This window comes from Sinocyclocheilus rhinocerous, unplaced genomic scaffold, assembly GCF_001515625.1.
Source record: "Sinocyclocheilus rhinocerous isolate Xijiao unplaced genomic scaffold, SAMN03320098_v1.1 scaffold418, whole genome shotgun sequence".
Classification (NCBI taxonomy): domain Eukaryota; kingdom Metazoa; phylum Chordata; class Actinopteri; order Cypriniformes; family Cyprinidae; genus Sinocyclocheilus; species Sinocyclocheilus rhinocerous.
Genome location: NW_015651146.1, coordinates 1,461,349 through 1,488,595, shown reverse-complemented (window position 1 = coordinate 1,488,595; position 27,247 = coordinate 1,461,349). Strand labels below are relative to the sequence as shown.

General features: G+C 37.1%; 4 protein-coding genes across 6 annotated transcripts in view; 1 reads left to right on the top strand and 3 right to left on the bottom strand.

The window, feature by feature from the left end:
* The first annotated feature begins 618 nt into the window (after window positions 1–618).
* LOC107712740 (C->U-editing enzyme APOBEC-2-like) lies at window positions 619–3,594 on the top strand. Its single transcript, XM_016518083.1, has 2 exons — window positions 619–1,021; window positions 2,841–3,594. Exons 1-2 carry the CDS (start codon window positions 735–737, stop codon window positions 3,373–3,375), a joined length of 822 nt encoding a protein of 273 aa, XP_016373569.1. The 5' UTR covers window positions 619–734; the 3' UTR covers window positions 3,376–3,594.
* Window positions 3,595–4,266: 672 nt separating this feature from the next.
* On the bottom strand, window positions 4,267–6,782 carry LOC107712742 (O-acetyl-ADP-ribose deacetylase 1-like). Of its 2 annotated transcripts, none has more exons than XM_016518085.1 (6): window positions 6,638–6,782; window positions 5,895–5,963; window positions 5,436–5,604; window positions 5,287–5,345; window positions 5,031–5,143; window positions 4,267–4,787 (listed from the first exon to the last, which is right to left on the bottom strand). In XM_016518085.1, exons 2-6 carry the CDS (start codon window positions 5,916–5,918, stop codon window positions 4,685–4,687), a joined length of 468 nt encoding a protein of 155 aa, XP_016373571.1. In that variant the 5' UTR covers window positions 5,919–5,963; window positions 6,638–6,782; the 3' UTR covers window positions 4,267–4,684. The 2 variants fall into 2 exon arrangements, with proteins under 2 accessions (XP_016373571.1, XP_016373570.1); XM_016518084.1 differs by having other exon boundaries at window positions 4,280–4,787; window positions 5,884–5,963; window positions 6,638–6,773.
* Window positions 6,783–7,562: 780 nt separating this feature from the next.
* LOC107712739 (guanylyl cyclase-activating protein 2-like) lies at window positions 7,563–9,701 on the bottom strand. Its single transcript, XM_016518082.1, has 4 exons — window positions 9,199–9,701; window positions 8,831–8,980; window positions 8,351–8,465; window positions 7,563–8,140 (listed from the first exon to the last, which is right to left on the bottom strand). The coding sequence occupies exons 1-4, from the start codon at window positions 9,397–9,399 to the stop codon at window positions 8,028–8,030; spliced, it is 579 nt and encodes a 192-aa protein (XP_016373568.1). The 5' UTR covers window positions 9,400–9,701; the 3' UTR covers window positions 7,563–8,027.
* Window positions 9,702–19,856: 10,155 nt separating this feature from the next.
* LOC107712738 (kelch domain-containing protein 8B-like) overlaps window positions 19,857–27,247 on the bottom strand; it is a 101,489-nt gene continuing 94,098 nt past the window's right edge. For both annotated transcript variants that reach the window (XM_016518080.1, XM_016518081.1), the window contains exons 6-7: window positions 25,260–25,361; window positions 19,857–20,288 (exon numbers count right to left, since the gene is read on the bottom strand). In XM_016518080.1, the coding sequence (XP_016373566.1) occupies window positions 20,092–20,288; window positions 25,260–25,361 (299 nt within the window). In that variant the 3' untranslated portion in view covers window positions 19,857–20,091. The remainder of the gene's footprint in view (window positions 20,289–25,259; window positions 25,362–27,247) is intronic.

Genomic DNA, 27,247 nt, shown 5'->3' with positions numbered 1-27,247 from the left:
CAAAATAGGGGCGAGACCCTTTTGGGGTAGGGGCGTGTTTGTTTTGGTGATTTAAAATGTCAACATTGGCTACAAGAAATCACTTACCCCACCTTTAAGTGTCTGTAAACGGTAACAACACAGTTTGCTCATGGGTCAGGGAGTGCAAAAATTCAATTCTTCAGGGACTGGCCAGTGCCATGTTGACCTTTAGACCACCTTGATCTGAGGGTAGTAAAGGCCTAAACTGAACTATGGCATTCACTATGTGAAGAGACAGAGTCTTTCTGAACACTCTGCCAAACTACAGTTATTAATAAACTGCCTGTTGTTGGTGTGTGAACAGCAATATTATCCTGATCAAAAGGAGAGGGAAATATGAAGAATCTGGGTTATATTCCATTAAGTGGCAATCCTCATTACACATTTGAAATTGAGCAAAAAGAAAACGACTCCTTGATGCACCTGTTGAACAAAATGGGGCAGTGACATGTTTAAACAATGAATGTATAACAACCCCCCCCCCCCCATTATACTTTGTCCTTTTTTTAGCATGGAAACAAGAGAGCAGCCCTTCAGTCTCCCTACCTCTCTGACCAGCTCCTGTTTGTGGCAGTGAGTTATCTTTATCTTCATCTTTAACTCTAAGACTTAGGAACATATTCAGGCTGTCACCTCTCTGACTCACATACTAAATCAACAGCACCCTTCACACACTCACAGCTAGCAGACTCATTTCACTGCACAGCTAGGTCATGGCGGACAGAAAGGACAGCAAGACCCCCAGTAAAGGTGGTCTGACAAAGAAGAAAGAAAAGAAAGTGGAGAAAGTAGAGAGTAAACCTGAAAAGGAGAAAGAAAAGAACAAAGATAAAGGTGAAAAGATGACAAAGAAGCCAGAGAAGACCCCAGAAAATCAGCAAAAAAATGAGGAGATGCCTCAAGGAAATGGGGAGGTAGCAGAAGGAGCCAAACACCCTGACAAAGATGAGGAGTTTGAGCTGGAGCCTATGGAGCTGCCTCCATTTGAGATCATTGTAGGGTAAGTCAGATATGTTTCACTTATACAAACTGGATCCCACAGTAATATTTCAGTCACTCAGCAAGAACATTGGAAAAAAAGAGAAAAAGCTAAATATTTGTACCTATAGGGACACAACAGCTTATCTCTGGCTCGATAAAAAGGGACAACTTTGTTCCTTATTTAACCATAAACAGTTCATAATTGTAACTTAAGGGTACATATTTCCACTAAGTAATTATTATGCTCCTTTTAGGAGTAGAGGCACAAATTTGTCCCTTTAAGGGTACTGGCAAGCTGTTGTATCCCTAAAAGTACAGGTTTTGCTAATTTGTTCCTGATAGAGTATCTTCAAAATTGATAACAGCATGGCATATTGCATGACACCACAACCTATTTTAAGATTACTTTGCCACTTGTTTAGAAGAGGGACCTTTTAAAAAGGACCATTAATAAATGAAAACATAGATAATGCATGAGTATTTAGCATTCTAGAAACAACGCTTGGCATGACCAACTCTGACAACAGTTCAGACAACATCTGAAATTCCAACATGTTGGACAAGAACATTATAAATGAGACCAATCCAGGACATTGCTTTGAACCCCAGTGCTTTTAGAAAGTTGGGACTTTTCTGTAGGCTACTCAGTATAATCTTTGTCTTTATGAGTTTTCCTATCCCTGCCATGGTGTAGCAAACAATGATGATGCAGGCACTTAACGTCCAAAAGTATGTGAGCACCGTCTTATAATTAACCAGTTTGACTATTTCAGCTACACCCATAAAATCAAGCACACAGACATGCAATTACCTAAAACAACGATTTAGAGAACCAAAGAGCTCAATGACTTTCAACAGGGTACATCACTAAGGTCCATAAGGTTTGATTGACCTGCACAAAAAAATTAAACCCCATTGGCTCTCATGATTGAATGGGATAAAATCTCAACCATCATCCAAATTCTAGTGGACAACCTTCCCATAAAAGTGGAAGCTGTTAGAGCAGAAACATTCCCTATTAATATCTGGTTTAAAATCATTCAGCAAGCACATATGGGTGTGGTGTTCAGGTGGCCATTATCTTTAAGCCATGTAGTGTACATCAGGGCCAAAAAAAAAAAAGCCACCACCACCTCTTACCACTCAATGGGTTCTTCTTTCAAATAAAATAAAACTCACCTGACATTTTATAAGAATTTATTTAAACAAAGTGATCAATACAAGCCCATTAAGTCCTTTTGAGTCTCTGTAGGCTTATTAGTGGCCATTCAAACTGAAGTGCTTCTTATCCAAAGTTAATGCATTCATTTGTTTTAAAGCTGGAATACACCACACAACTTTTACACAGATTTTTGCCCATATTTGTAATTTATGCTTGTTGCTGAAAACCAGAGCCAGTCTGCAGATATGGGCAGTTGGAGTTGAGAGATTTCACAGAAATTCATGAAGTGTATGATGGGCACGGTCTCCAATTTTTTGAGTTTTAGATTATGATTCCATCCAGTCTGAAAGGATATCAACATGTCTGATATTTTGAGCTGATTTTAGAACACATATTGTTTCCACTTCTCATGTGTGTCCTAGCAACAAGGTGCACGTTTCTGCGTGAGTTTGCCATGTTTGGAACGACCTGAAAGTCTGAAGTCTGAAAAGTGTGCAAATCAAATTTTTCTCTGTAACCATTTACAAAGTTGCCAAGCGTATGATGCCTAGTGTTTTAAAAACTGTACAATTTTTTAGTAATGAAGTCATGTAGTGTATTCCAACTTTTACTTTAATCTTTCTCACAATAGATTGTGATAAAAGTCTTATTCCAAATGTCCTCCTTCTTCCCACAGAGACAGACTGAACCCGACCTTCTTTAAGTTCCAATTTAAAAATGTGGAATATTCCTCCGGGCGCAACAAGACCTTCCTGTGCTACCAGGTAGACATTCAAGGAGGCGCTGGAGAGACAGATGGCCTTCGTGGTTACCTGGAGGATGAGCATTCGGGTTCACATGCCGAAGAAGCCTTCTTTCAACAGGTGCTGGCTCATTACGACAAGTCACTCCACTACACAGTGACCTGGTACACGTCCTCAAGCCCTTGCACAGCCTGCGCTGCTAAGCTCGCAGAGATCTTGCAAGCACGCAAGACAATGCGCCTTAATATCCACTGCTCCCGTCTCTTCCAGTGGGAGGAACCAGAGATAAAGGTCGGACTTCAGGCGCTAGTTAGGGCGGGGTGTAAAATACGCATGATGAGGCCTGTGGATTTTGCGTATGTTTGGTCTACTTTTGTTGAGAACGAGGAAGATAACTTTACACCCTGGGAGGACTGTCAAGACAACTATGATTATTATGATGAGAGGTTGTGTGATATTTTAAAGTAGGGTAAGGAGCCGCAGCTGGCCTCTGATTAAGACTGTTAAAAACAGCCTGGGCACCGCCTTTAAGGAAATTTAGTACTTAAAACCTAATTATTACAATGTCTCTGTAATTACACCAGCAATGTTTCCTGTCAACACTATTTGTCCTGTGAAATCACACGGTTGACTTTATTAACTGATTTTAAACTTACATAAAGAATTCAAACCACACTCATGTATAGTATTTAGATGGGCATCTCAAATATATAGGTTACATTTTTATTTTACTGAGTATCATTTTGAGAACATTTGTAAAAGCTAAACATCTGGGTGTAAAATTCAAACATGAAATTCCTAGTTAACTAATTCTTTTGCAAACTAAAATGAATATTGCTCTAAGCATCATGTATAAATATTCTAATTTTGTCTTTTTAAATGTTTTTTTTTTTAATATTTTGAAATGATATAATGAACATTGGCATAGTGAACAGTCTCCTTGTATGTGAAACAGTAAACATGAGTCAATTTCCTATCATAAGCACAATCTAAGACAGCATGCTTTTCAATGCTATTTATAATATACCAAGGCAGTGGATCCCAACCTTGTTCCTGGAGTCCCCCCAAAACAGCACATGTTCGCTGTGTCTCATTTCAAAGGCTGCACCATCCAGAGGTTGCATTTGTCGGCATTATATGTCGACTATTACATTCCAAAGACCGAAATTACTGTAATTATCTCTCATGAGGACTAACAGTGAATTTTATAATGGTTGCTTTTCTGAAATGAGAGAGGATCTGTGACATATGCGTCTGACTAATGCGACCTGTGGAGGACACAGCCTTCGAAATGAGACATAGCTTTTAAACATCTCCACGAACAGGGTTGAGAACCACTGTACTAAAGAATCAATTGGAAATAAGGATTTCAGAATAATGGTGGAATTATTATTTATGGGACATTTATAGTGCATTTATATTTGAGGTACACTTAATTTAGTGAAATTCACTGGAAAAATATGAACTAGAAAGCATCATTTATCAAACAAATCAAATGAAACTTGCACCCTCTCGTGATGAAAAGAACATTCATACAATTTAGAGATGCAACAGGAGGATGGAAAAACAATGGAATCTAACTTAGGGGAAAACAACTACATATTTTTAGTGTATATAACTGGAACTGTCTTAAGAGCTTATATTTCCCAAAACAAGACTAATGAACACCCTACACACCATAAAGTACGTTGTGAAATTCCATTGGAATAATAAGCCATCCTCCAACCATTATTTAAGAACGGTTAAGAAATAATGTGAGTTTCAGACCTGCCGTGGTCTAGATTGTGTACACGGTAATGGATATTTTTGTGTCCTGGAAGACTTCTGAGATAATGGAAGACACATTTTCCCATTTCAGTTTATCCAGCCCACAGCCAATCCTAGCAAGAGAAAATGCCATCAGTTATTGAAAATCAATTCAAAAGAAATGTTACCCTAATTCTTTCCAAATTAGTATTTAAAAATGCAATTATCAAGCTACATTTGAGTTGACAACTGCAAAATGATTTTTTATTGTCATTTAAGTAATTTAGCTAGAATCATATTTAAAAAAAGCAAATCTAAAATCAATATCTGCATTTAAATTAAAAACAACACTATTGTTATTAAATGTGACAGTTTACCGAGGCATGGATATACTGTTAACACCATTGGCCAAGCAGTGTTCCCTCATAGACACAAGGCTCTTTCTGAGAATGTCATAGGTGGGTTTTTGGTAGTACTTTTTCTTTGTGACCTAGAGCAAGAAAAAAGTGGAAAAGGTAGGTTTTGGTTAACAAGAAAGCTGCAAGTCAAGACAACTCTACTCTTATCTTAATTTATTTAGTAAAACAGAACAGATGTGAATTAGAGTGAACTGAACACTACAGGCCATCTTACCAGGTAGTACACGAAACGACCAGCTCTTCTAAGGACAGCACACTGCCCAGGTTGTTTCTCTGCACAAAACAGAAGACAGAAAAAAAACACTGAGAATGAAACGGGTGTAATTTGATTGCCATCTCTCAGTAATGATAATTCACACTCACTCTGAGCCAGAAGCTCCTCAACTCCACCAAACCTCTTCTTGAAGAGCACAGCGATCCCTGCCCCCATGCGGAGGTCTTCACTGATGCAGTGCGCCAGGGCATCGGTGGGCGGACAGGTGAACAAATCTCCTCTCTTGTGCAGCAGCCGCCATCCTGAGCTGCATGGGAGCTGCAATAAATGAGCAAGACAACAAACCCAATCATAACAAGACAAATCATTCCAACCTCCAGACAATTGCCTGATAATGCATCTGAATTCAATTTTGCCTGTACCACAGCCAACACTCTAATTACATTTGTATTATTATTATTATTATTATTTAATCATTCTGAATACCCTTTCTAAATTCTTTTGCTGGGGAAATCTTTGGTCAATCTTTACACAGATTTGAAAAGTAAAAAAGTAAGACTTTTAAAAGTTATGGTACTCAAATGAAGACATGCTTACTTTTGCCGTACCTTCATCCGCATGATCTTGTCCATCAGATTCCTTTGACATTTGAGCAGAGACTTGACTGGTATTATTTTCTGTAAGGACACATTTTATCTTGACTACAAAAAGCTACTGAACATTTCGAGATACCGGTAATTCAACACGCATGATGGGATATGTTGTCACACTATATGAAGTAAAATCATAGTGAAATCTGCAGTTTTTTTATTCTGTCTTGAGAAGAATACACTAATACTGAAATATATAAATAGCCTAATATGCAAAATTTAACAGCCATCTTCCACAAACTAACATTATCGGTGTATAAAATGTATTACAGGCAAACGCAAATTCATGAAACATCAAAATATAAATCAATAAATTAAAATAAAATGAAATGAAAAAAAAAATCAACTTTTTGGCCAACAGAAAATGAAATTCATTATTGTTTAAAATTACATTATATAAAACAACCCCGTGACAACCTAACATTTATGAAGAAATACTGTGTCCTGAAACCTGTCAAACCTGTTTAGCTGTGCTCTTTATTTAAAATCTTATTTATTTAAGTTACTGAAATATGGTGACAACGTTCCAATGTGACAACTAACTACATTCCCCCCTGTATAACCTTAAAGGATCGTGTTCATAATCATCAGTAAGTAATTATTGTATAATTACAAGTTAAGGTTATTTAGTATTTACATATTTAAGTTCTTAACCAACAGCCACGGGTTTGATACGTCGAGCTGCTGGTCAGATAACTTACCACAACAATGAAGCTGATGTGTGTTTTACGTCCTTTAAACGTTCGAGGTCAATCACTGTAAATAAAGAAGCAGGATGTTTCTCTTTTGCTTTGAGTGCAGGTTTAAATTCATTGTATTGAAAGGCTTGAGTGCCATCTAGCGTCAGGGAGCATGAGCGCGAACTGTTTATAAATCCAACGAGAGACATTGAAGGCGGATAGATAAAAAGGGAATAAAAGGTAACATCGAAATGAAGAAAATATTTCATACGCCAAAAAAGCTTCTATAACGTATGCATTTGTTTGTTTATTGATTTGAACAGTCTCATACATCAGCATTTAATGGTTATTCTACAATTGTTAATATTTGGAAAATGTATTAAATGATGATCATGGTCATCATCATAATAATAATACAGTTTTTAAATATGGAGTCTTTAACATAGCAGGAACATTTTAATTAATCAAATATTAATATTTAAAATAGTTGTTTAAAATATTAACAATAAAATATTATGTTTCTGTAGCAGCATTGAAAAAAAAATGTGACAATTGTATAATAATTGATAAACAGTCACGACTGCCGACATCCTGAGACTAAAAATGATTAGAAAGTGATATAACATCAGTGATGATGTTAATTTAATCATAAGATGGCTTGAATAAAATAGTCCGAAAACAATATTGGTAATATTCTGCTACGGAGATTTTTTGGGTTTTTGTTACCCTGCTCCATTATAATCATGATAAACAAAATAAACTTAATCATGAAATTTGTAAGTGCTGTTAGTGTAGAATTACATATTATTACCATCAACTACATTTAACACAGCTGACAAAACAAAACCACGATTAACGTTTTTTTCTTTGTAATAAATGAAAAAATAAATTCAGTAATAGTACATTAAATTTATAATTGGTAAGTTTTTATTTTTGAGAAATTTACAAATGCAAATAACTTTACAATCGAGACCTTCCAGGGACTTAATTCTTTACAATATTCATGTATTTACAAACATCAGATATGCCAATTTGAAATGGATTGCTGTTGTTTATAAGCTGAGTAATATGCCACATACAGTAAACTCAAATGCACCTCATCTGCAGAATAATAATAACAGAAAGTCAGAAATCCAGTCAGTCATGAAAGTGAGCCTTTTACAAATCCTAACAACAAGAATGAAAAAACAATAAAGAAAACATGAATATTTACATGTAGATAGAATTAATTCTGTTTGTCAAAAAAATAAATGGGAGTTACACCACTACATTAAAAAAAAAAAAGACTGATGGCTTAAATTCAATTGAATGAACCAAGACTAAAAGACTGTAGTTGAGAAACTATGCATGCTCTGTATATGTTGGTTAAGGGGTAGGATTCTGTTAAGGGTTGTTTTGGTGAATATGGAGTTCAGAAGTTGGCGCTGCGGCGTCTCTGTTCATTGATCCAGTCCATTTGCAGCATCTTCATGACCCACTTGTCACGTCGTGCCCCATCAATGAACTCATCCAGAGACAACTCCCCTGTGGACACAGCAAAGAAACTCAGGATCAGCTGCTTTTTCAAGAAGGCCTTTGAGCAGAAAGCCAGAATTTTTCCACGGTTTGATTAATTATTAACATCAGTGTACTTAAATAAAAACAGACTGTATATTATAATAAAGGAAAAGACTATAGACTTTGGCTTAACCATTTAATAATTGTAGAAAAATAATGAATCATAGTAAGTTTTACCATCTCCATTCTCATCCACTAGCTCAAATATTCGGTCCACCACCTGATCTGGGGTCAGTAGGTTACACTCTTCATCAAGTTCACCATGGCAGGCTTTCTTTAGTCGGTAGATTGACTGTAAAAGTAAAGTAAAGGTGCCCATTTCTTTCTTTTGTAATCCTAAATGCATAAATGTCTTCTTTATAGCGGTATTACAAAGTATAATAGCATTTCTGCACACAAATGTCCTGCTATCACAGAGGTCATATGGATTAATCCCTCTGTAAACATCTCACTATAAGTTTCAATGTCAAGGTGAAAGTTATGAAACCGGTCATGAAAATGTAATCTCAGTACAAATGCAACCAGGGCACACAGAATTACAGTTTTCATCCTTTTTTCGTTAGTAATCTAGTAAACCACTGAAGTATTATAATCCCAATCGATGTTTAAGTCCATCTGACCGTGTTGACAATCGGGAAGAACATGAGAAATGATTACCTCCACAATCTCCTTGAGCTCTGTTTTGTCGATGCAGCCACTCCCATCCTTGTCATACATTTTAAAAGTCCATTTCAGTTTGTGCTCCAACTTTCCTCGCAGCACTAGATTCAAGGCTGCAATGTACTCCAGAAAATCAATAGTGTTGTCCTATGAAAAAAATGAAAGGGAGGGAAAGAGAAAAGAGGATTGACCTGTTAAAAATTATGTGAATTTTCAGGTTCATTTTTTTTTCTTCAATATGCAATCTCTTTCCCAGTATTCTATTCTATTCTATTCTATTCTATTGGTGTGAAGTATTTACACACTCACTCCTACACAGTGTTTATGCCTACTTTTTGTAATTTAACTGAAATTGAATAACTTACCCCATTTTTATCAAAAGCACGAAACATGTTTTCTATATAATCGGCCGCTTCTGGGTTTCCAGTTACACCAAAGAAGCTCTTGAACTCATGCATGAAGAGGGTTCCGCTCGGACATTCAACCACAAACTTTTTATACCACTCCTGCAGTTCGGCAGCATCAATCTCTTTATCGTCCGAATCCTCACTGAGTCGCTGACCCATCGCGAAAGATGACAATAAAGAACACAAGCTCTGCTTCTCAACAAAAAATGTCCATTATCACATCTGTCAGCTTCACTGTCCTGGAGTTCTCCCTGATCCAGACATCCCAATAAACCTTTTAAGCCCCACAAACTGATAATCCAACACCAAAAATGTCTGATTTAGGATACAAACGTGTATGCCCTTTAAAAATAGTAGTAAAAACTGAAGTTACAAATTTCAGTATGTACCAAAGTGTAAAACTAACCTCAGTCTATTAGCAAAGGTGCTCTACTGGCTTGGGATTCAGCACAAGGACTATTTTGGATCACATGACTGAAAGGGATTATTCATATCAATCCATGTCTGAATTAATTAGCTTGAAACAAGATCAAGCGCTGAGCAATAATTCATCATTTAGCACACAGAGTGTTCCATTCCTCAATTCAGGTTCAAGGGCTCCCTGAGGGTCTCATGTCAGAACATTAACCATGACCTGATTATTTTTTACCTGTTAAATCTAAAATAATCTTTTGAAGGCCAGACTGAAGGTCACGAATTCCACAAACATTCTTCCATTTAATTACTGAAAAAAATCACTCAAAAATGGATCAGTGAAAATACATTTGGATACTGTTTACTTCTTCTATACACTATAACATAGCACTTCACTTTTGAGAAACCAAAACGAGAAGAAAAAAAGAAGAAGATCCCATACTGGACCTTCCCCCGTTGTCCATGACGACCTTACAGGGGGTCTGAAGACATATACACTGTAAACTTCGTTTTTCAAAGCTGTATATAAAACAAAGATTATTAGAGTACATTTTACAAGACAATAACATTTCAGTCTCTCTACTTCAAAATGTCACATTTAATTTAATTTGTTACTTGCCGTTTCTTTGTAATTATTTGTGAAATTTGCAAGCAATTTCTGATTTTTTTCTTTAAAATATTCTTTAAAATAATATATATATATATATATATATAAAATGAATGTCCAAAGGTGGTACATAAATGATATACTTAATATTATAGAAACAAGTAACGTCTGCTAGAATTAAAGTTATGCAACTAAAATGTTACTGAGAATGCATTTATCTAGCATTTTTATATTGGGATTCCCTTGTTTAGCTGAATGGGAAGGGGGTGGGGGTCCCTGGATCTGAAATGTTGAAAGCCCTGACCATATCCTGCTCTTGGTCACTCAATCCTGTGAATCATTCAGACAATCTGAGTCATAATCCCCTCTGCCCTCTGGTCTTCCTATTAATAGTTTTTCAAAAATAGGATCTGAGAAGTCTGGCCTAGTTCATGAGGGTGGTGCATTTTGTCTGGACTCGTACCACTTTGGATCACAGTTAAAACTAAAATCTAAATGGTTACACTCTTTAAAATAAGGGTTATTGGCATCAGTGGGTTTATAAAGAACCTTTAACATCCATGGAACCTTTCCATTCCACAGAAAATCGTTATACTAAGAAAAACACACGTTCTTTTAAGAACTATTTATCATTTAAAGGTTCTTTGTGGAACCAAAATGGTTCTTTTATGGCAATGCTGAGAAAACGTTCATTTGGAACCTTTCTTTTTAAGAGTGTAATAACAAAAATAATGGGGTTGTGGAAGTCCAATGGCCTTGTTTTTAGGGTGACCCAGACCCAATAGATCACAAAACTGTTTTAACGTGATATGTTGCCTCTATTACTCAGGTTACAACGTAACAGTGTACTGTCTCCAAAATGACAGAAAGAATCTACTGTAGAAGGTATAATTTGATCCTGTTATTAGTAGCCTACTTAAGGCCACAATGTTGATAGTTCTGCAATGAGATATAGGGTGTATAACCTCAAAGAAAAGGGATTACGTGATATTAAAGAATATAAATGCAAAGCAACAGACTAATAATATGATTTCACTATAATAATCTCTTTGTATATGCAGTGAAGAAGTGTCTGTCTTACAGTGTTCACAATGCTTTGATACATTGCACACACATCTTCATGCCGACATACAGAAATGCTACTGGTCAAAGATACTCAGTTGTGTTCAAGTGCAAACACATAATACAGCAGGCCCCATAAGGTCTGTTTTGACAGTCCATGAACTTTAAAGACCTTTTCCAAAGTGCTGACTATACTTTATAAGGATAAGCTCCTTTGGCCTACAGGTATCCAGGCCACTCGTTGCACAATTAATCTTATTGGATTAATGAATACAATAACAAATATGGAGAACTTGTACACAACTTCACATACATTTGGAATGCAAAATAATGTTTTGAATGAATTTTTACTATTTTACTAATCATTTACTTGTATTTTGCTTTTGTGCCATGCATTGGATGACAAAACCTTTTTCAGAGTTGTAATTATAGTGCCATTAAAATCAATTAGATCTGAAACGATTTAGTAGTTTACAGTCATAATAGTTCCAAATAAGGCAGTAATCAGTACTGACTGATGGAGAAATGAGTATGTTCACTTTCAATTACAAGTCATAAATGGATTTTAATATCTTTAGTTCTAATGAACAGCTGAGCAGTGCTGATTTTTATTTGTGATCAGGATGATAAATAGGCCTATATAAAAAATATTCATCACTGCTCTAATCTGATATGACACTATCAGTTACGATGATACAAATATAGCCTGCGAATCAATAACACGGACAAGAGGAGAAAGTTCTTTAAAAAAATAAAAAATACTAACAGATGCCCCTGGGTGTCAGTGTTACAACAGTTTTATACTGTGAATGGCTGGTTGATCACGTTCTTTTAAACCTGTATATGTTTTAATACACAATGAATTCTTAGGGCTGATTGATTTACACGCAAAATATCGTTTATAACTGCTAAGATTAAAGACTGTAAAGTCAAAATTGTCTTGTGAGGATTTAACAGATTTATTTAAAGCGATTACTAACGTGAAAGTACCTCAGAATGACGCCTCAGCATTAGTCAGCGCACTGACCGCGGGTGCAACATTATGTAATCCAAAAATAAATAAATAATTAAACCCCCAGAGAGGAGAATTATTTATCGGCTCTGATTTGAGATTAATGTCTGATCCAGTTGCCAGGGCAGTGAAATAATATTTCCCCCGTCTCTCATCCCACCCGCAAAAGCCCCTCACCCAAAACACACAGCAGGGAACCGAGAGCAATATTTCTGAGGGTAGCCTAGGCTACATCTCGCTCCTTTAATCAAAACGAGTAATAATCATCCACAGCACATTCACACTGCGGGGAAATTAAAAAGCAGAAATTAGGATAAGTACAGAGTGCTGCTGTTTAATTAGAGTAGGCAGTTACCTGAGCAGGGATTCAAATGCTTATTAATCACTTTACTGTTTACTGTTAATTATTTTTTTGATGCAAATTAATGAATTATTATTTGGCCACGTCTTTCGTCTAATATGTGTACCCTCAGAGCCGGCCGTTTCTAGCCATTTTGACGCCCTATAGGCGAAATCCCTATTAGCATTTCTTGGTAAACGGGTGCAGTGACGTTGGTTTTCAAAAAACACAATGGACCAACACCAGCAGATGACATTGCACCCCAAATCATCACAGAATGTGGAAACTTAACACTGGACTTCAAGCAACTTGGGCTATGAGCTTCTCCACCCTTCCTCCAGACTCTAGGACCTTGGTTTCCAAATGAAATACAAAACTCATCTGAAAAGAGGACTTTGGACAACAGTCCAGTTCTTCTTCTCCTTAACCCAGGTAAGACGCCTCTCCCGTTGTCTGTGGTTCAGGAGTGGCTATACAAGAGGAATACGACAACTGTAGCCAAATTCCTGGACACGTCTGTGTGTGGTGGCTCTTGATGCCGTGACCCCAGCCTCAGCCCATTCCTTGTGAAGTTCACTCAGTGAGGAAAACGGCCTCTTCCATTCCTTCTCGATCTCAGTATGGAGATCAGGAAGGAAAGGAAGGCTCACCTGAGCTGGAGGGCTATGGCCAGAAAGATAACGTTCCTCGAGACGACCTCGCGACGTCACTTCCTTAGTCCGCTTCCATGGCAAGTCAAGCCTCTTCGTGGCGCGATCCATAACCTCTAAGAGCTCGTCATACGCAGGGAAGGAGGATTGAGAAGGCTCAGCCTCAGCTTCTTCGCTCTCTTCATCCATTTCCTGCTCTTCCTGGGCTGAACCCAGCAGAGCACTAGCCCCCGGATAAGATGATGTTAAAGACAGAACATCATCCTCCGGCGGCTGTCTCTCGCCCGCCGCCGATAAGCGCGAGAGGGAAAGCCCCTCTTTAAACTCATCGGCCAGGTCCACCTGAGATCCCCACGAGCTCATTCTCCTCCGTGCCTCAGCAGCAGCGGGTCCTGAACCGCGGGGAGCAGATGGCTGCCCCTCTTTACTTGAAAAGAGAGACAAACGAGAACGGAGCTTTTTCATTGGAAAAAACTCGCAATGCACGCAGATTGCCCCCTCGAGGACATCGCGTGCGTGCTAGTTAAAATGGCTTATTTCTCTGGATTTAAACATTCTTCGAAACATTTGGGATAATGTAAGTACACAAGTCAGCAAAATATATAACACTGTTCTAGAGGTTTTTGGATATTTTAATAAAAAAATCTTACATATCGTGCCTTTAACGCGTTAACGCATGCGATTAATTTTACAATAATTAAAATAATAGTTAAAATAATTTTGACAGACCTACACTGTACACATACTATGGGGCATAGAGGAGAAACAATAATGTACAGTATGTGGAAAATAATGTGTTTTTTTTTACTTTAAACCGCATAAACACATTTCATCACACCAAATACACCAAATAATGTTCTTTTTAGCAGCATCATATGACCCCTTTAAGACCTGGGACAGTCTTGTGCACTTACTTCCTATCGCGCGCACGTGCTCTCAAGAGGCCAAGACCACAAGTGTGGGTATTTGGACAAGGCATGTTAGTCTGGCGCTGTTATCCTCAGACTGTCATGACGTATGGTTCTGCGGTTCTGCAGTTAGTCCTATCTCCCATTGGGCGCTGTTGGAAGCAAATGAATTGATTCAGCATTTCAACATACCTAAGGATACGTTAAATTCGACAAAGCGGTTTAATAAAGGATTTATTTATCTTGTGAATTTTACTACACCAGTATTTTTAATTGGCTGTTAAAAGTTTTATATGGGAATATTAAACGACACACTGAACCTTTAACAATGCATTGGCGCAAAAACGCACACCTTTTGGACAATTTCACAACATTTCTCGACTGCCACAAATACTGCCTACTGTACCAATATTTTAAATTGGCCTTTGAACTTAGCCTTATTGCACGGCAAAAAAAAAAAGCCTTACCTTGCCAAAGCACTGACAGAACCCATTGATCTATTGGCATTGTTGAGCGCTCCAAATGCAAATTTGCATGCAACAATCAAGAGGCAGCAATTGACAGTGCTCTGATCCAATGGCATACAGGCATCGTCAGATTGACAGTACTGTAGCCCGATAATGTTGGAGGATCCAGTGGAGGCGGCAATCATATTTCAGGGTGGTCGTACCACTCTTTATCACAACCCTGCTAAAATGTAGTGCCAGACAGTACATGTGCTCATTGGCGCCACCTCCAGGTGGTGGCGCCCTAGGCGACCGCCTAGCTTGCCTATGCATAGAAACAGTAAAATATTTAAGCCATTTAAACAGGGTACAGTACCCTGTTTAAATGGCTTAATTAATTTATTAATATTACAACAAGATAAGAGCTGGAGGAAAGCACAAAATCAAACTGTCATTTAGACAACTGCCAGACCTCAGTCGTAAATCAAACCCCAACAGGCGAGGCAAGATACAAGACATCTTGAATCCCCTCTTGCCAAGAGTTTATCGTGACCTTTAAAGATGTTCTGGTCGTGTACTTTATCCTAAATAAATGGAGGTGACATTTTTGAGATTATTCGTTTATCTCTGTTCTGTAAACCAGCAAAGAAAGAAAAAATAAATCACAATTCCCTTGGGCCGGCCCGGTTCACACGTTTTTGCTTAACGCTGTGCCATCTTGCAATTATGTAAACATGCACTAGATACCTGTTTGCACATTGCGATGCATCTCACTGTTCATTTCGCTGCGCTGCAAGAACGTAATGTGAATTCTTACCTTTAAATGAAGACACATTGAACCACACAGAATCACATAGAAATGTTCAAAGAGTTTATTACAGAAATCGCAGTAGAGGCACTACCTCACATATATAGGCACTGAACTACTGAACTGGACTCGCAATTGTGTGTCAACACGGTTCAACACAATTCAGATTTAAATCCAGACCATGTTAACCCATCTATAAGTTTCAAGTGAAGTTCTCTATGTGATGTGCAGCTCGAATCTCTGCTATAACATACAATGGGGGATTTAACCGGTGCCAGAGATTTCACAGATATTCTGTGCAGTTCATATATTGCTTTCTAACTCTTCATCCTGCTGACATTATTAAAGGTGCTGTAAGCAGTTAGGAATCTAGGAATACCACACATAAATGTAACTGTAATCTGACAGATATCACTGAAATAGGTGTCCTGAGAAATCACACCAGTCTCTGTGACAGCGCTAGATTCTGTAAACAAAAAACACAAACATTCAGGGCGCTCCAGCACTATTTTAGCTAATCACAAACACAGCACATTCGTGTCTTTTAACGGTTAAGTTTTTTTTTAAAAAGAGAAATAGTGAAATGCTAGCACTTACAGCACCTTTAAAGGGATAGTACACTCAAAAATAAAAAATCTGTCATCATTTACTCACCCTCATATCATTCCAAATCTGTTTGGAATTTCTTCTGTGGAATACAAAAGGAGATCATTTGAAAAATGTCTCTGAGTTTTTTTGTTTAATACAATAAACTTTTTGGACCCCATTGACTTTCAAAATGCCTTCTTTTGTCAGTCATACAGATTTAGAATGATGTGAGTAAATGATGCCAGAATAAAATTTTTTGGGTGAAATATCCCTTTAAGCCAGGCAAATGAAATTGATTTCAAATCAAAAACATTTTACATAAAGCTTCAACCAACAGCCATCAATAACCTAGTTATGAATAAATGTCCCAACTCACACAGGTTCATGTCTACAGTGCTCATACAACATCAAATCTATAGTCCCATAGTTCTTCACAGAATAAACGTGGATAACATTTACCTGTTTTTTCAAAGTGTAACAACAGAGGTTGATTCAGTGCATGGTCGACAACAGTACGCTAGAGGGTAAAACAGCTTTCGCTGTGTGGATGGGTGCAGTGTAATCTCATGGGACATTGCGAGTTCCCCTGGGCCGACCGTGTGTCTCTGCTCATCTACCTCAGTGTGAAACAATCCTCCATGGCAATATTTCAGATGTGGAAAAACATGAACTAAAATTGCATTTTCTGCTCAGGGCTAAAACCGAGACTTATCTATCTAGATTAGAGTTTATGCAGTGCATGAGATAATGTGGATTTTGATTGATTTTCTTATGGAGATTATGAGTCAGAAACTGAAATGCGCCCATAGTATTGGCACTGCATGTTGAAGACTGTCAGAGGCCATCAGCTACCACTAGTACACCACATGACAGCACAACATCATAAAAAAACAACAGACCATCTCAACAGCTGCTCAGATTACGAGTCAACATGACAGCCTGTCACCTCACAAAGCAACAAAACAAACAGGTTAACCCACGAAACACTGGAGAAACTGCATTTAGTTCAACAACCCACCACAGAGAATATTCAGAACATGGAGAAACATGAAAAATCACTGCGAAACAACTGCTACTTAAGAGTTTAGGTGATCATACTCTGCGTTTACTCCAAAGTGATTTACATACAAATAAGGGTAAAAGACGAAATGCTTTTGAACATGTTTATATAATAATACAAAAAGCCCGGAGTCCAACAATTTGAATTCCCTAAAGTAATTTAAAGCACTGTGGAGAGGTCTGAACGACACCTCTGAAATGGAGTAAAACATTTCGCACCTCTAGATATGAAAATATGAGCTCACTTCACCCACATTCGCCAGCGCTCAGATTGTGGTCAAATGAATTCAGAAAACAGGTTGTTTAACATCTTGCAACATTTTTTCAGTGAGAGTATAGTAGTTCGGCGTTTCCATTTCGTAGAGGCAGCAGAAATGAGACTCGAGCGAAAAAAACTCTGCCAAGATGAGTCATGTGTCATGTTGCAGAATTCGAAGACAAGAAAAAATAGAGGTATATTTCTCTCGGCATTATCTCTTTCCCTCAGATCATCTATTCACACGTTGTCGTCTCTTGCAGTGCTGGAGGGTGTTTCAAATTTGTACCTCTGTGACATTTAACCTCACATAAAGCAAAGCGAAAATTAAACTCCCTATTTAAATTAGCCTGCAGCAGAACCTACATTAATGAGACCAAAGATAAAAGAAAATAAAATTAAATAAGAAAGCTCATCTCCTGGCATTGTCACATATCTTCCAGTCCTCTGTTGTCTCATGGCTTCATACAGGCAGAAATATGTCTATTCCCACTTTAAAACAATGCACATGATCACTATCTGCCAGCACACATCACAGTCATGGGGGAGGCATATATCTAAAACAAGTATGTGGATTGTATTTGTTGTTCCTTTGATTCTAATGCTTCTAGGAGGCATTTTAATGTTGCATGTAAACCAAACTGACATTCAAATCTCACCATCCCAAACAAAAAAACACAAAGAGCCATTTGCACTCAAGCAACGATCAGTATGAATATGTATGAACATCTTATTATGCCCTCGGGCACCATATCGCCCAATAACAACAGGTCAGCAAACCGTCTGAGACCAGAACGTGATGATAATCGGTATGTGGGTGCACATATTTATACAAACACACGCAGACCAGATAAATCAAACCCTCACTGACCTCTCAAAGCAAATATGCACATGAATATAGTGCATTCAAACCTGTCACTAAGCATTGTGAATTCCTGACATGCATGAGTTCTTTTTTCGGCATGCTAAATGAGCTCAGTGACCCGATACCCTTGTCAAATCATCAGTGGGGGCAATACAAGACCCTCACAGGGCAACGGTGAAGCAAAAACGAGGTGTATGAGGTCTACGTCAAGGGTTTTATCTCATCAAAAATTACAGGAAGTGAGCCCTCTGTCCTCCTCCACGTCCCCTGAGAGCGTTCATCTCTCACCCTGTAAATGGGTCACTCAGAAACAGTCAATGTGAGCCGTGAATCGCAACTACATTGACTAGATTTAATTAGCTCTTACCCTGAAGAAACAACTTCTGATTAAATATGAATATCACAGCATGTGAACTGGAGCTGCAAACACATTTCCTGTGTTGAATGTGCTGAGCGATCTTGGAAATTTGCTCAGTTGATTTATTAAGAATTTATAAAATTGTAGTGTCTGATAATTTAGTGTCAATGTTTTCCTCATACAGCACACTCCAGAAGAAAAACACACTTTGTAAACTTTGTCCAAATTGCATTAGTATTAAAGGAATGTTCTGGATTCTATACAAGTTCTCTTTCCACAGAAAATATTTTTCGACTTGTTCATCAACAAATATGATAGCTTATATATTTACAGCAATGGATTTCACAGTGGTCAGTTTGTAGGGGAGGGCATTACACTGTAGGATCAACATTAAAAAAATTTTTTTTTAAAAAGTGTAACCAAAAAAATTAAACATATTCATGCCAACATGAGATTACATTAATTTGAAATTTATATTTAATATTTCAAATTCTAACATAACCATTTAAAGAAGGTGTTTTGAAAAACAGACCTACTTATACATGTTTTTTTGATTATGGGCTATGGTGACAAAAGCTCCAAAAACTATGGCAGGGTTTTCACTCCTATTGACCAGAGAATTTGGGATAAGGACTCTTTAAAATAAGAAGTAATTTTACATGACAACAATACAAATGTAAAAATTATTTATATTTATGTTTGGGTTTGGAGTCAGTAATTTTTTTTAAATAATACTTTTATTCACCAAGGATGCATTAAATTGATCCAAAGTGACAGTTAAGGCATTTATAATGTTACCAAAGATTTCTTTGTGAAATAAATGCTGTTTTTAAAAACTTTCTATTCATAAAAGGATCCTGGAAAAAAATTTATCACGTTTTCCACAAAAAGCACAAGCAGCACAACTGTTTTCAACATCGAAAATAATAAGAAATGTTTCTGGAGCAGCAAATCAGCATATTAGAATGATTTCTGAAGGATCATGTGACACTGAAGACTGGAGTAATGATGCTGAAAATTCAGCTTTGCATCACAGGAATAAATGACATTTTTAAATATATTCAAATACAAAACAGTTATTTTAAATAGTTAAAAAACATTTCACTATATTACTGTTTTACTTAATATTTGATCAAATAAATGCAGTCTTCGTGAGCTTAAGAGACTTCTTTCAAAAACACTAAAAATCTTTAGTTAGATGAATGATCTATTTATGTATTTTTTGCTTGTTTTAGATCTCCAGTCCAAAACTCTTCTGTCCAGGGGTGTGGAATGCTGTCCAAGCTCCAGTAGATTGTCTCCACTATTCAAAGTATAAAGCTGATGCGTCCTCTGAGGGGAAAGTCTGTGAATATTTGTCGGAGACATACACGTCAACTTGACGTCAGTATGCTCGTGTGTGTTTGCAGAGCTTACACTCCGGAAAGTACAGCATGTGAGGATTTGTGTAGTTGTTCATTAGTGTGTGTATGTGTGTGTCAGACTGTCTCTTTCAAACAGAGGGCTTCCACGGCGTTGCTGGGACCCTGGGACACCCCTCCGATGAGGAACAGCATGTTGGGGGTCTGAATGGAGGCACAGGAGCAGCGAGGGCTGGGTAACGGAGCCACGGGTTCCCATCTCCTCTTCAGCTGGTTATAACTCTCCACTGATGCCAGTGGGGATGGCTGGTTACCTGAAAGCACACGAAACAAAGCACTGTCACAAATATACAAAAACCCAGAGATATGTACTGAAGTTTCAAAATTGTGTAGCAAATGCATGACAATTCGAATTTATCAGTGGCTTACACTGATATTAACCATGAAATATTTTAAATGTTGCCTTTTCATTTAATACAACCATAGACTATGTATCCTAGCTGTGAAGTCATATATATGCTAGTGCAGAGGTTTTCAAACTGGGGTCCAGGGACCCCCAGGGGGCCACTATGGAGTGTTTAAGGGTCTGCGTTTTTTAAATTTTTTTTAATGTATTTTTATGGCTGTTAAAGTTAATATGTTAATATGTAATATTAAATAAGTTTTATATAGTATTATTATTATATATATATATATTTTTACATATCTCTTTAAATACTACCATTTCATCAAAACATGACATCCCTATACACACACACACCTTTTTATTTCTTATTAGAAAAAAAAACACGTTGTCAACATTTAACAAATATTTTCAGATATAGTTATAGAAATATAATATAATATATATAATCATATATAATAGAAATGTCTTTAGTAAAATGTCAATAATAAAAGCCAATTATTTAATTTCAGAAATTAAAAATTTTACAAATTTTATTTGTAATTTCATTAGTGTCAAGATTTTCTGCATACAGCACACTTCAGAAAATAGTGTATTTGAATATAAATATGTTTCATATAATATAAATTATATAATATATAATTTTTATAATTCTAATACTATATATTTATTATATAAACAAACAAAAAATTTAGCAGGTATGCGCATTAAAAACGAACAGTATTTCTCTTTTAAAAACATGCATTAAAAATACGGTTGACTCATCCTGTACTACACAAATTTTTATCCAATCAAATGCTCTCTCAAAATGTGAATACCACCTACATCTAGCTAGCAAGTAGCAAATCATAATCCATGGCTGTGATGTAAAATATTGGCTATTTAAAAAAGGGAGGATAAACTCCTCAATATTTCCCACCTAAACTTTGTGATTTTCAAAGAAAAACACAGAAAACTGTGCCTGTCCAGAATGAAAAGTTAGTCAAATACAATAAAGGAGTGTCCCAGTCCACATGTCAAAACCTAAAGAAAATATTTCCAGATTTAGTATATCACAGGCAGGTGTGCAGGAAGCGCTGCACATTACACAGCCTCTCCAGCCATTCAATCAACACATCACCCTCTCTACATTAGCATACAGCATCCACAGCGCTCTCCCTCTCACTGCACACACACACACATTGCGGATGTTTCTTGCAGATGAAGCACTTGCCACCTGGTGGGTTTTGGGACTAAAGCAGGTTTGAACAGGTGGCAGCATGCAGATTTCTTCAAATTATGTAACTCGTACAGATTCTGTGGCTTCTGCTTGGAGAAACTTTTGCTCTGATGTTGCAAAATAAATAAATAAAAAAATAAAAACAAAGTTTCGCTGATAAATTGTGGCACAAACACTACAGTCGCAGTGAACAGCGAACATTTTCTCATTTTCCCCAGGGTCAGTAAGATTAGGCTGGGTTTTTTTCACTCTTTTACCTTCAGCGCTGAGACCTACATCATCACATGGGACCTGCCGCTAAGTTTCCATGGTTACTCCAATTGAAGTGCAGATGATATGAATGGACTGGTGCGGTGACTATTGTTATCATAATTTCCTGGTAGAACAAACACTATGGCGAATCCGCTTGCAGTAATCAAAAGTGTCACGTCGAGCTGTGCTCTGGCGCTGGCGTGGAGAGCTTGTGCATGTTGCTACATATCCTCAGGCCCTTTGGTGTTCACACAAATACATATTTGTAAAAGCAGTTTTGTAGGAGCTGTTTTGCAAAGGTTAGATTCATCTGCGATTCTATCACATACTCTGATTCGTTTGTCCAGACAGTGTTGTAAATATCCTGAGTATCTATGTTCGTTTCTATAGTAACGACATGAACATCAACACAACGCCAAGAGTCTTTCACATGCTACAACTGAGAGCATTTGTCAGAGTGGAAAGTGATGGTGGAAAAACCTGAAATTTTGTCTGTCATGACATCTTGCCACGGTGCCAAACTCAGAAGGCACATGAGAGAACATTAAGCAACTGAGGCATTTTACTCAGTCAAGCACAGAATGCACAAAACCATAGACTCATTCACTACATAGTGAATGCCACATCTCCAATATGGACCTAATAGCAGCCATTAATTCTAGAAAGACATGAGGAGCTACAGGGAATGGAGCATCTCCTCCAATTATGTCATTATTTCTCTGTGTGTGCATAAGTCTGTATGGCCTGAGTTTCCAACAATGCCTGTTAAAAAAAAGAACAGAGGAAAAAGACTAAAGCACTAAGAAAGAGACACAAAAATAGCTCAGAAAATCACCAGATAAAAAGATGAACAGCAACAGCAGAGACACTAAAAACGAAGGGAGGAAAAAACACACCCGCAACGTGCACCGAGACAAGACATGAAGGGGGGACGGGGTAGAAAGAGGTGACAACAACTAAGAGAGGATAGTGCAAGCAGGTGAAGGAAGAAGTAGTGCGACGCTAAAATGTGAATGTTCTCACGCAATGAATAACGGAGACGCTCACACACACACACACACACACACACACACACACACAATCCTCCATTGGAATGTGCTGAGCGATCTTGGAAATTTGCTCAGTTGATTTATTAAGAATTTATAAAATTGTAGTGTCTGATAATTTAGTGTCAATGTTTTCCTCATACAGCACACTCCAGAAGAAAAACACACTTTGTAAACTTTGTCCAAATTGCATTAGTATTAAAGGAATGTTCTGGATTCTATACAAGTTCTCTTTCCACAGAAAATATTTTTCGACTTGTTCATCAACAAATATGATAGCTTATATATTTACAGCAATGGATTTCACAGTGGTCAGTTTGTAGGGGAGGGCATTACACTGTAGGATCAACATTAAAAAAATTTTTTTTTAAAAAGTGTAACCAAAAAAATTAAACATATTCATGCCAACATGAGATTACATTAATTTGAAATTTATATTTAATATTTCAAATTCTAACATAACCATTTAAAGAAGGTGTTTTGAAAAACAGACCTACTTATACATGTTTTTTTGATTATGGGCTATGGTGACAAAAGCTCCAAAAACTATGGCAGGGTTTTCACTCCTATTGACCAGAGAATTTGGGATAAGGACTCTTTAAAATAAGAAGTAATTTTACATGACAACAATACAAATGTAAAAATTATTTATATTTATGTTTGGGTTTGGAGTCAGTAATTTTTTTTAAATAATACTTTTATTCACCAAGGATGCATTAAATTGATCCAAAGTGACAGTTAAGGCATTTATAATGTTACCAAAGATTTCTTTGTGAAATAAATGCTGTTTTTAAAAACTTTCTATTCATAAAAGGATCCTGGAAAAAAATTTATCACGTTTTCCACAAAAAGCACAAGCAGCACAACTGTTTTCAACATCGAAAATAATAAGAAATGTTTCTGGAGCAGCAAATCAGCATATTAGAATGATTTCTGAAGGATCATGTGACACTGAAGACTGGAGTAATGATGCTGAAAATTCAGCTTTGCATCACAGGAATAAATGACATTTTTAAATATATTCAAATACAAAACAGTTATTTTAAATAGTTAAAAAACATTTCACTATATTACTGTTTTACTTAATATTTGATCAAATAAATGCAGTCTTCGTGAGCTTAAGAGACTTCTTTCAAAAACACTAAAAATCTTAACAGGTTAAATAACAGATTTCTGTACAGATTAATAAAAAAAAACACTTTAATAAAAATACATGCCTTGCCCCTTAAATGTCCATTGCAAGAGCATTACTGTAAACACATTTTTTATTTTGCTTGTTTTAAGGGACACATTAAAATAATAATCTGTGCTAATGGACAGTATATATCAGATACTTTCAAGCTAAACCTGTTTTGAACCCAGAATATTCCTTTAATTAACCAGCTAGATGAACCATGTACTCCTCCATCTCCCCTGTCTCATGCTACAGTGAGGCATCAGTGATTTGCCGCTATAAGAGTTGCTCTTTCCACACATAACAATGCTCAATTTCACACGTGCATGGCTGTGAAAGTACAAAAACACACACACATACACGCATCCGCCTCCCATTTCTGAAGTCTCGTGCAGAAGATCCTCTGTTTGTCAACTGCTGTGATGCCTGAAATTCTGTCTATTTCTAGACATAGGAAAAGATGAAATAAAAATGTGCCATGTTTAATCTGCAACGCTCTGCCCTAAATATCGTTTTTTGAGAAGACACTGAAATTTCTCGCCCACTCTTTGAGCTGACATTTATTAAAGAAATCTCTCTCTCTCCCTCTAGTAATGCAGCCACAGACAAACAGACAGACTGGAAAGAAATAAGGCAGTATTTGAGACGGATATTCAGAGCTTTTTCATTGGAGCGTAAAGACCCAAATGAACAAATCATTTTGTTTGAAGACACGTCAGTCTATGGAACAGGCTGTCGTTGAGCAACTCCACATATTCATTGTTTCATAATGAGGCTAAATGTGATTATTTGACTTTCCAATTAAAATTAAGTTCTGCTTATGAAGGGAATGCTGATCAAACTACACACTAAAAAAATCAGTGCAAATTATGCTGATCACTTCTTAAGGGTAGGTCGCTTAGTTCGTAAAGTTGTTGAGATGTGGCCTGTAATTGTTGCAGATGGTGTACTGTGAGGTAGATTCTTGTTGCTAGGTGACATTAGTGCACAGTACTTACTCATGGCTGCACATAAAGACCTGACATAATGAATCCATTTGCTTGATATGGCATTTTATTATGAGGCCGTTTCTGCCGCAGGTTGTTCTGAAAAATGACAGTCCTCGCGCTGTGCTTTGTAGATTTCTTTCCTGGTTTTCTAAGCTCAGTTGATCCTATTTGCATAATCTATTCAACATCGGCAGTTACTTACCGAGTCCCCCCGCAGCGATGATCCGTCCACCGAGACAGCCAGCTACGAAGTCTGCCCGCTTCTCTCTCATGCGACAGCTCCGCGTGGCTTTCAACCACACACCTGCACACAGGTGAAAAACACACACCAGAGGTTAAAGATCAGAGAGGTCAAGATCGCACCAGGGGTATTATCGGTAAAACCAAAACCACATTTTCATTTAGTTTAGGAACTAAAATAACAAACTAAACATACTAAAATTAAACAAAAAATATATTGACATGTTTAAAAATACAACATCTAATAAAAAATAATAGCAAAATTACACAGAACAAAATTTTAAAAATAAAATGAAAACAGAAAATATAAAAATAAAATCTTAACAAAAGTTAAGTTCTTAACTTAATAAAATATTAACAAAAACTATAATAGTATAACAATGCCTGGTCCAGTTAGCCCTAGTCTCATGTAGCCAGACCTTCAGACTGACAGCACAAGGTCTGGACTCCATAGCAGCTTTCATTGGCTGAGGACTGGCTGACATATAAAACAACCAATCACAGTTCGATTTGTTCCACGTGATGTTTAGGGGCGTGAAAATTTACATTTTCCCTACGATAACAGACAAATTCATCTAAATAAATTATTCATTCAAGAACATTGTTCAAGTTTACCGCAACAATGGCGCTGCGAAATTCACATACTTTTGAAAATCCAATTAGTTGATCCTAATTGCTCATTGTCACAGTTTTAAACACAATAGATTTTTTCCCTCTATAAGGGGATTTGGCATCACATCAGCTTTGTTTCAAGACAGACTGTTAAAGAATGCGAAACATCTCCTGGAAATCCTGTAGAATTAGATGATGACTTCTAAAAGAAATAGTGAAATACACACACACACACACACATATATATATGATATAAAAGTCAGATGGCTTTTATGTCTCAGGTGTTTGCCTCAAAGGCTTTCATAGTTTCCATGCCCAATGATGGCAGATTTTAGATCATGAACTTTCAGGGAGTCCTGTGTTAGCCGAACAACTGTTGTTGAGATCCCTCCAGGTATTATAGACTTCCTTGGGGTCTTCAAAAATCAATATAAAGCCCCAGAATATGTCTTTGATTCACTCAAATGTAACCAGATGGGGCATGTTGCTTGTGGTCATTTGTCAGCATGTGGGAACCAGCCAAAGTTGACATGGAAACCATAATTTACCACAATGACTGCAATGAAAGAAAACAAGTGAGAACTGAAAGTCAGAGCTGTTATTGTAAATAAGAACCTGTTCTTAATGACTTGCCTGGTTAAATAAAGGGTTAAATGAAATGAAATAGAGAGAGTTCAGACTCACACACACAATCAATCTGCCCTAAACTATACAGACGGCTTGATAGACAACTTTAGTGATGAACAAACAGCTGAGGAGGGCGTATCTCTCTATTTTTGATTCCCTAACATGCCATGACCATGCAGTCTCCGGAAAGCAGTCTCCCTGTATGACACCATCTGCCTGGGAGCAAATTTATGCCCTCAGTTTTCTCAGACTTTCCCATACACAACATCTTCACTCACTCTTTTTGACTCCACTGATTGTTTTGAGGGCACTTTAAAATCTGTTAACTCCATTTCCTTTCTTTGTTGTATCCTTCAGCCACCTGCCATCTCTTTCCACCATTGTGGTCTCCAAGCTCTTCAGCGTTATCCCCTTACTTGTCCTTATCAGACTTAAGGACCTCTTGCTCAAGGTATCAAGGTCTCCTCATGAAGATAAGAAATACTCTGCTGTAACCCAATCTTGTCCTGACTGATGGCACAATCTGTGGAGCTGCTCTGAAATCTGTCTGAAGAGTGAATATCTTTCAGCACTTTTTGACTCTTGAATAGGGTCATAAGAAACCGAATTTTCCTTCATAGTCTGAAGCCAAAAGAGTTTAAAGTACTTTAAAAAATATACTGTAAGTTTCAGAAGTCAAAAGGTTTATTCTGGTCTTCAGATTCGATTGGC

Bases quoted from the DNA above. Each gene is read 5' to 3' on its own strand.
- LOC107712740 (XM_016518083.1), top strand. From the start codon at position 735: ATGGCGGACAGAAAGGACAGCAAGACCCCCAGTAAAGGTGGTCTGACA. The intron at 1,022-2,840 runs GTAAGTCAGATA...TTCTTCCCACAG, and splicing joins CCATTTGAGATCATTGTAGG to AGACAGACTGAACCCGACCT.
- LOC107712739 (XM_016518082.1), bottom strand. From the start codon at position 9,399: ATGGGTCAGCGACTCAGTGAGGATTCGGACGATAAAGAGATTGATGCT. The intron at 8,466-8,830 runs GTAATCATTTCT...TTACTTTTACAG, and splicing joins AGCTCAAGGAGATTGTGGAG to TCAATCTACCGACTAAAGAA. The intron at 8,141-8,350 runs GTAAAACTTACT...CTGTGTCCACAG, and splicing joins AGTGGATGAGAATGGAGATG to GGGAGTTGTCTCTGGATGAG.
- LOC107712742 (XM_016518084.1), bottom strand. From the start codon at position 5,934: ATGTCAAAGGAATCTGATGGACAAGATCATGCGGATGAAGGTACGGCA. The intron at 5,605-5,883 runs GTAAGCATGTCT...CATTTATTGCAG, and splicing joins CGGATGAAGGTACGGCAAAA to CTCCCATGCAGCTCAGGATG. The intron at 5,144-5,286 runs GTAAGATGGCCT...TTCTTGCTCTAG, and splicing joins GTCGTTTCGTGTACTACCTG to GTCACAAAGAAAAAGTACTA.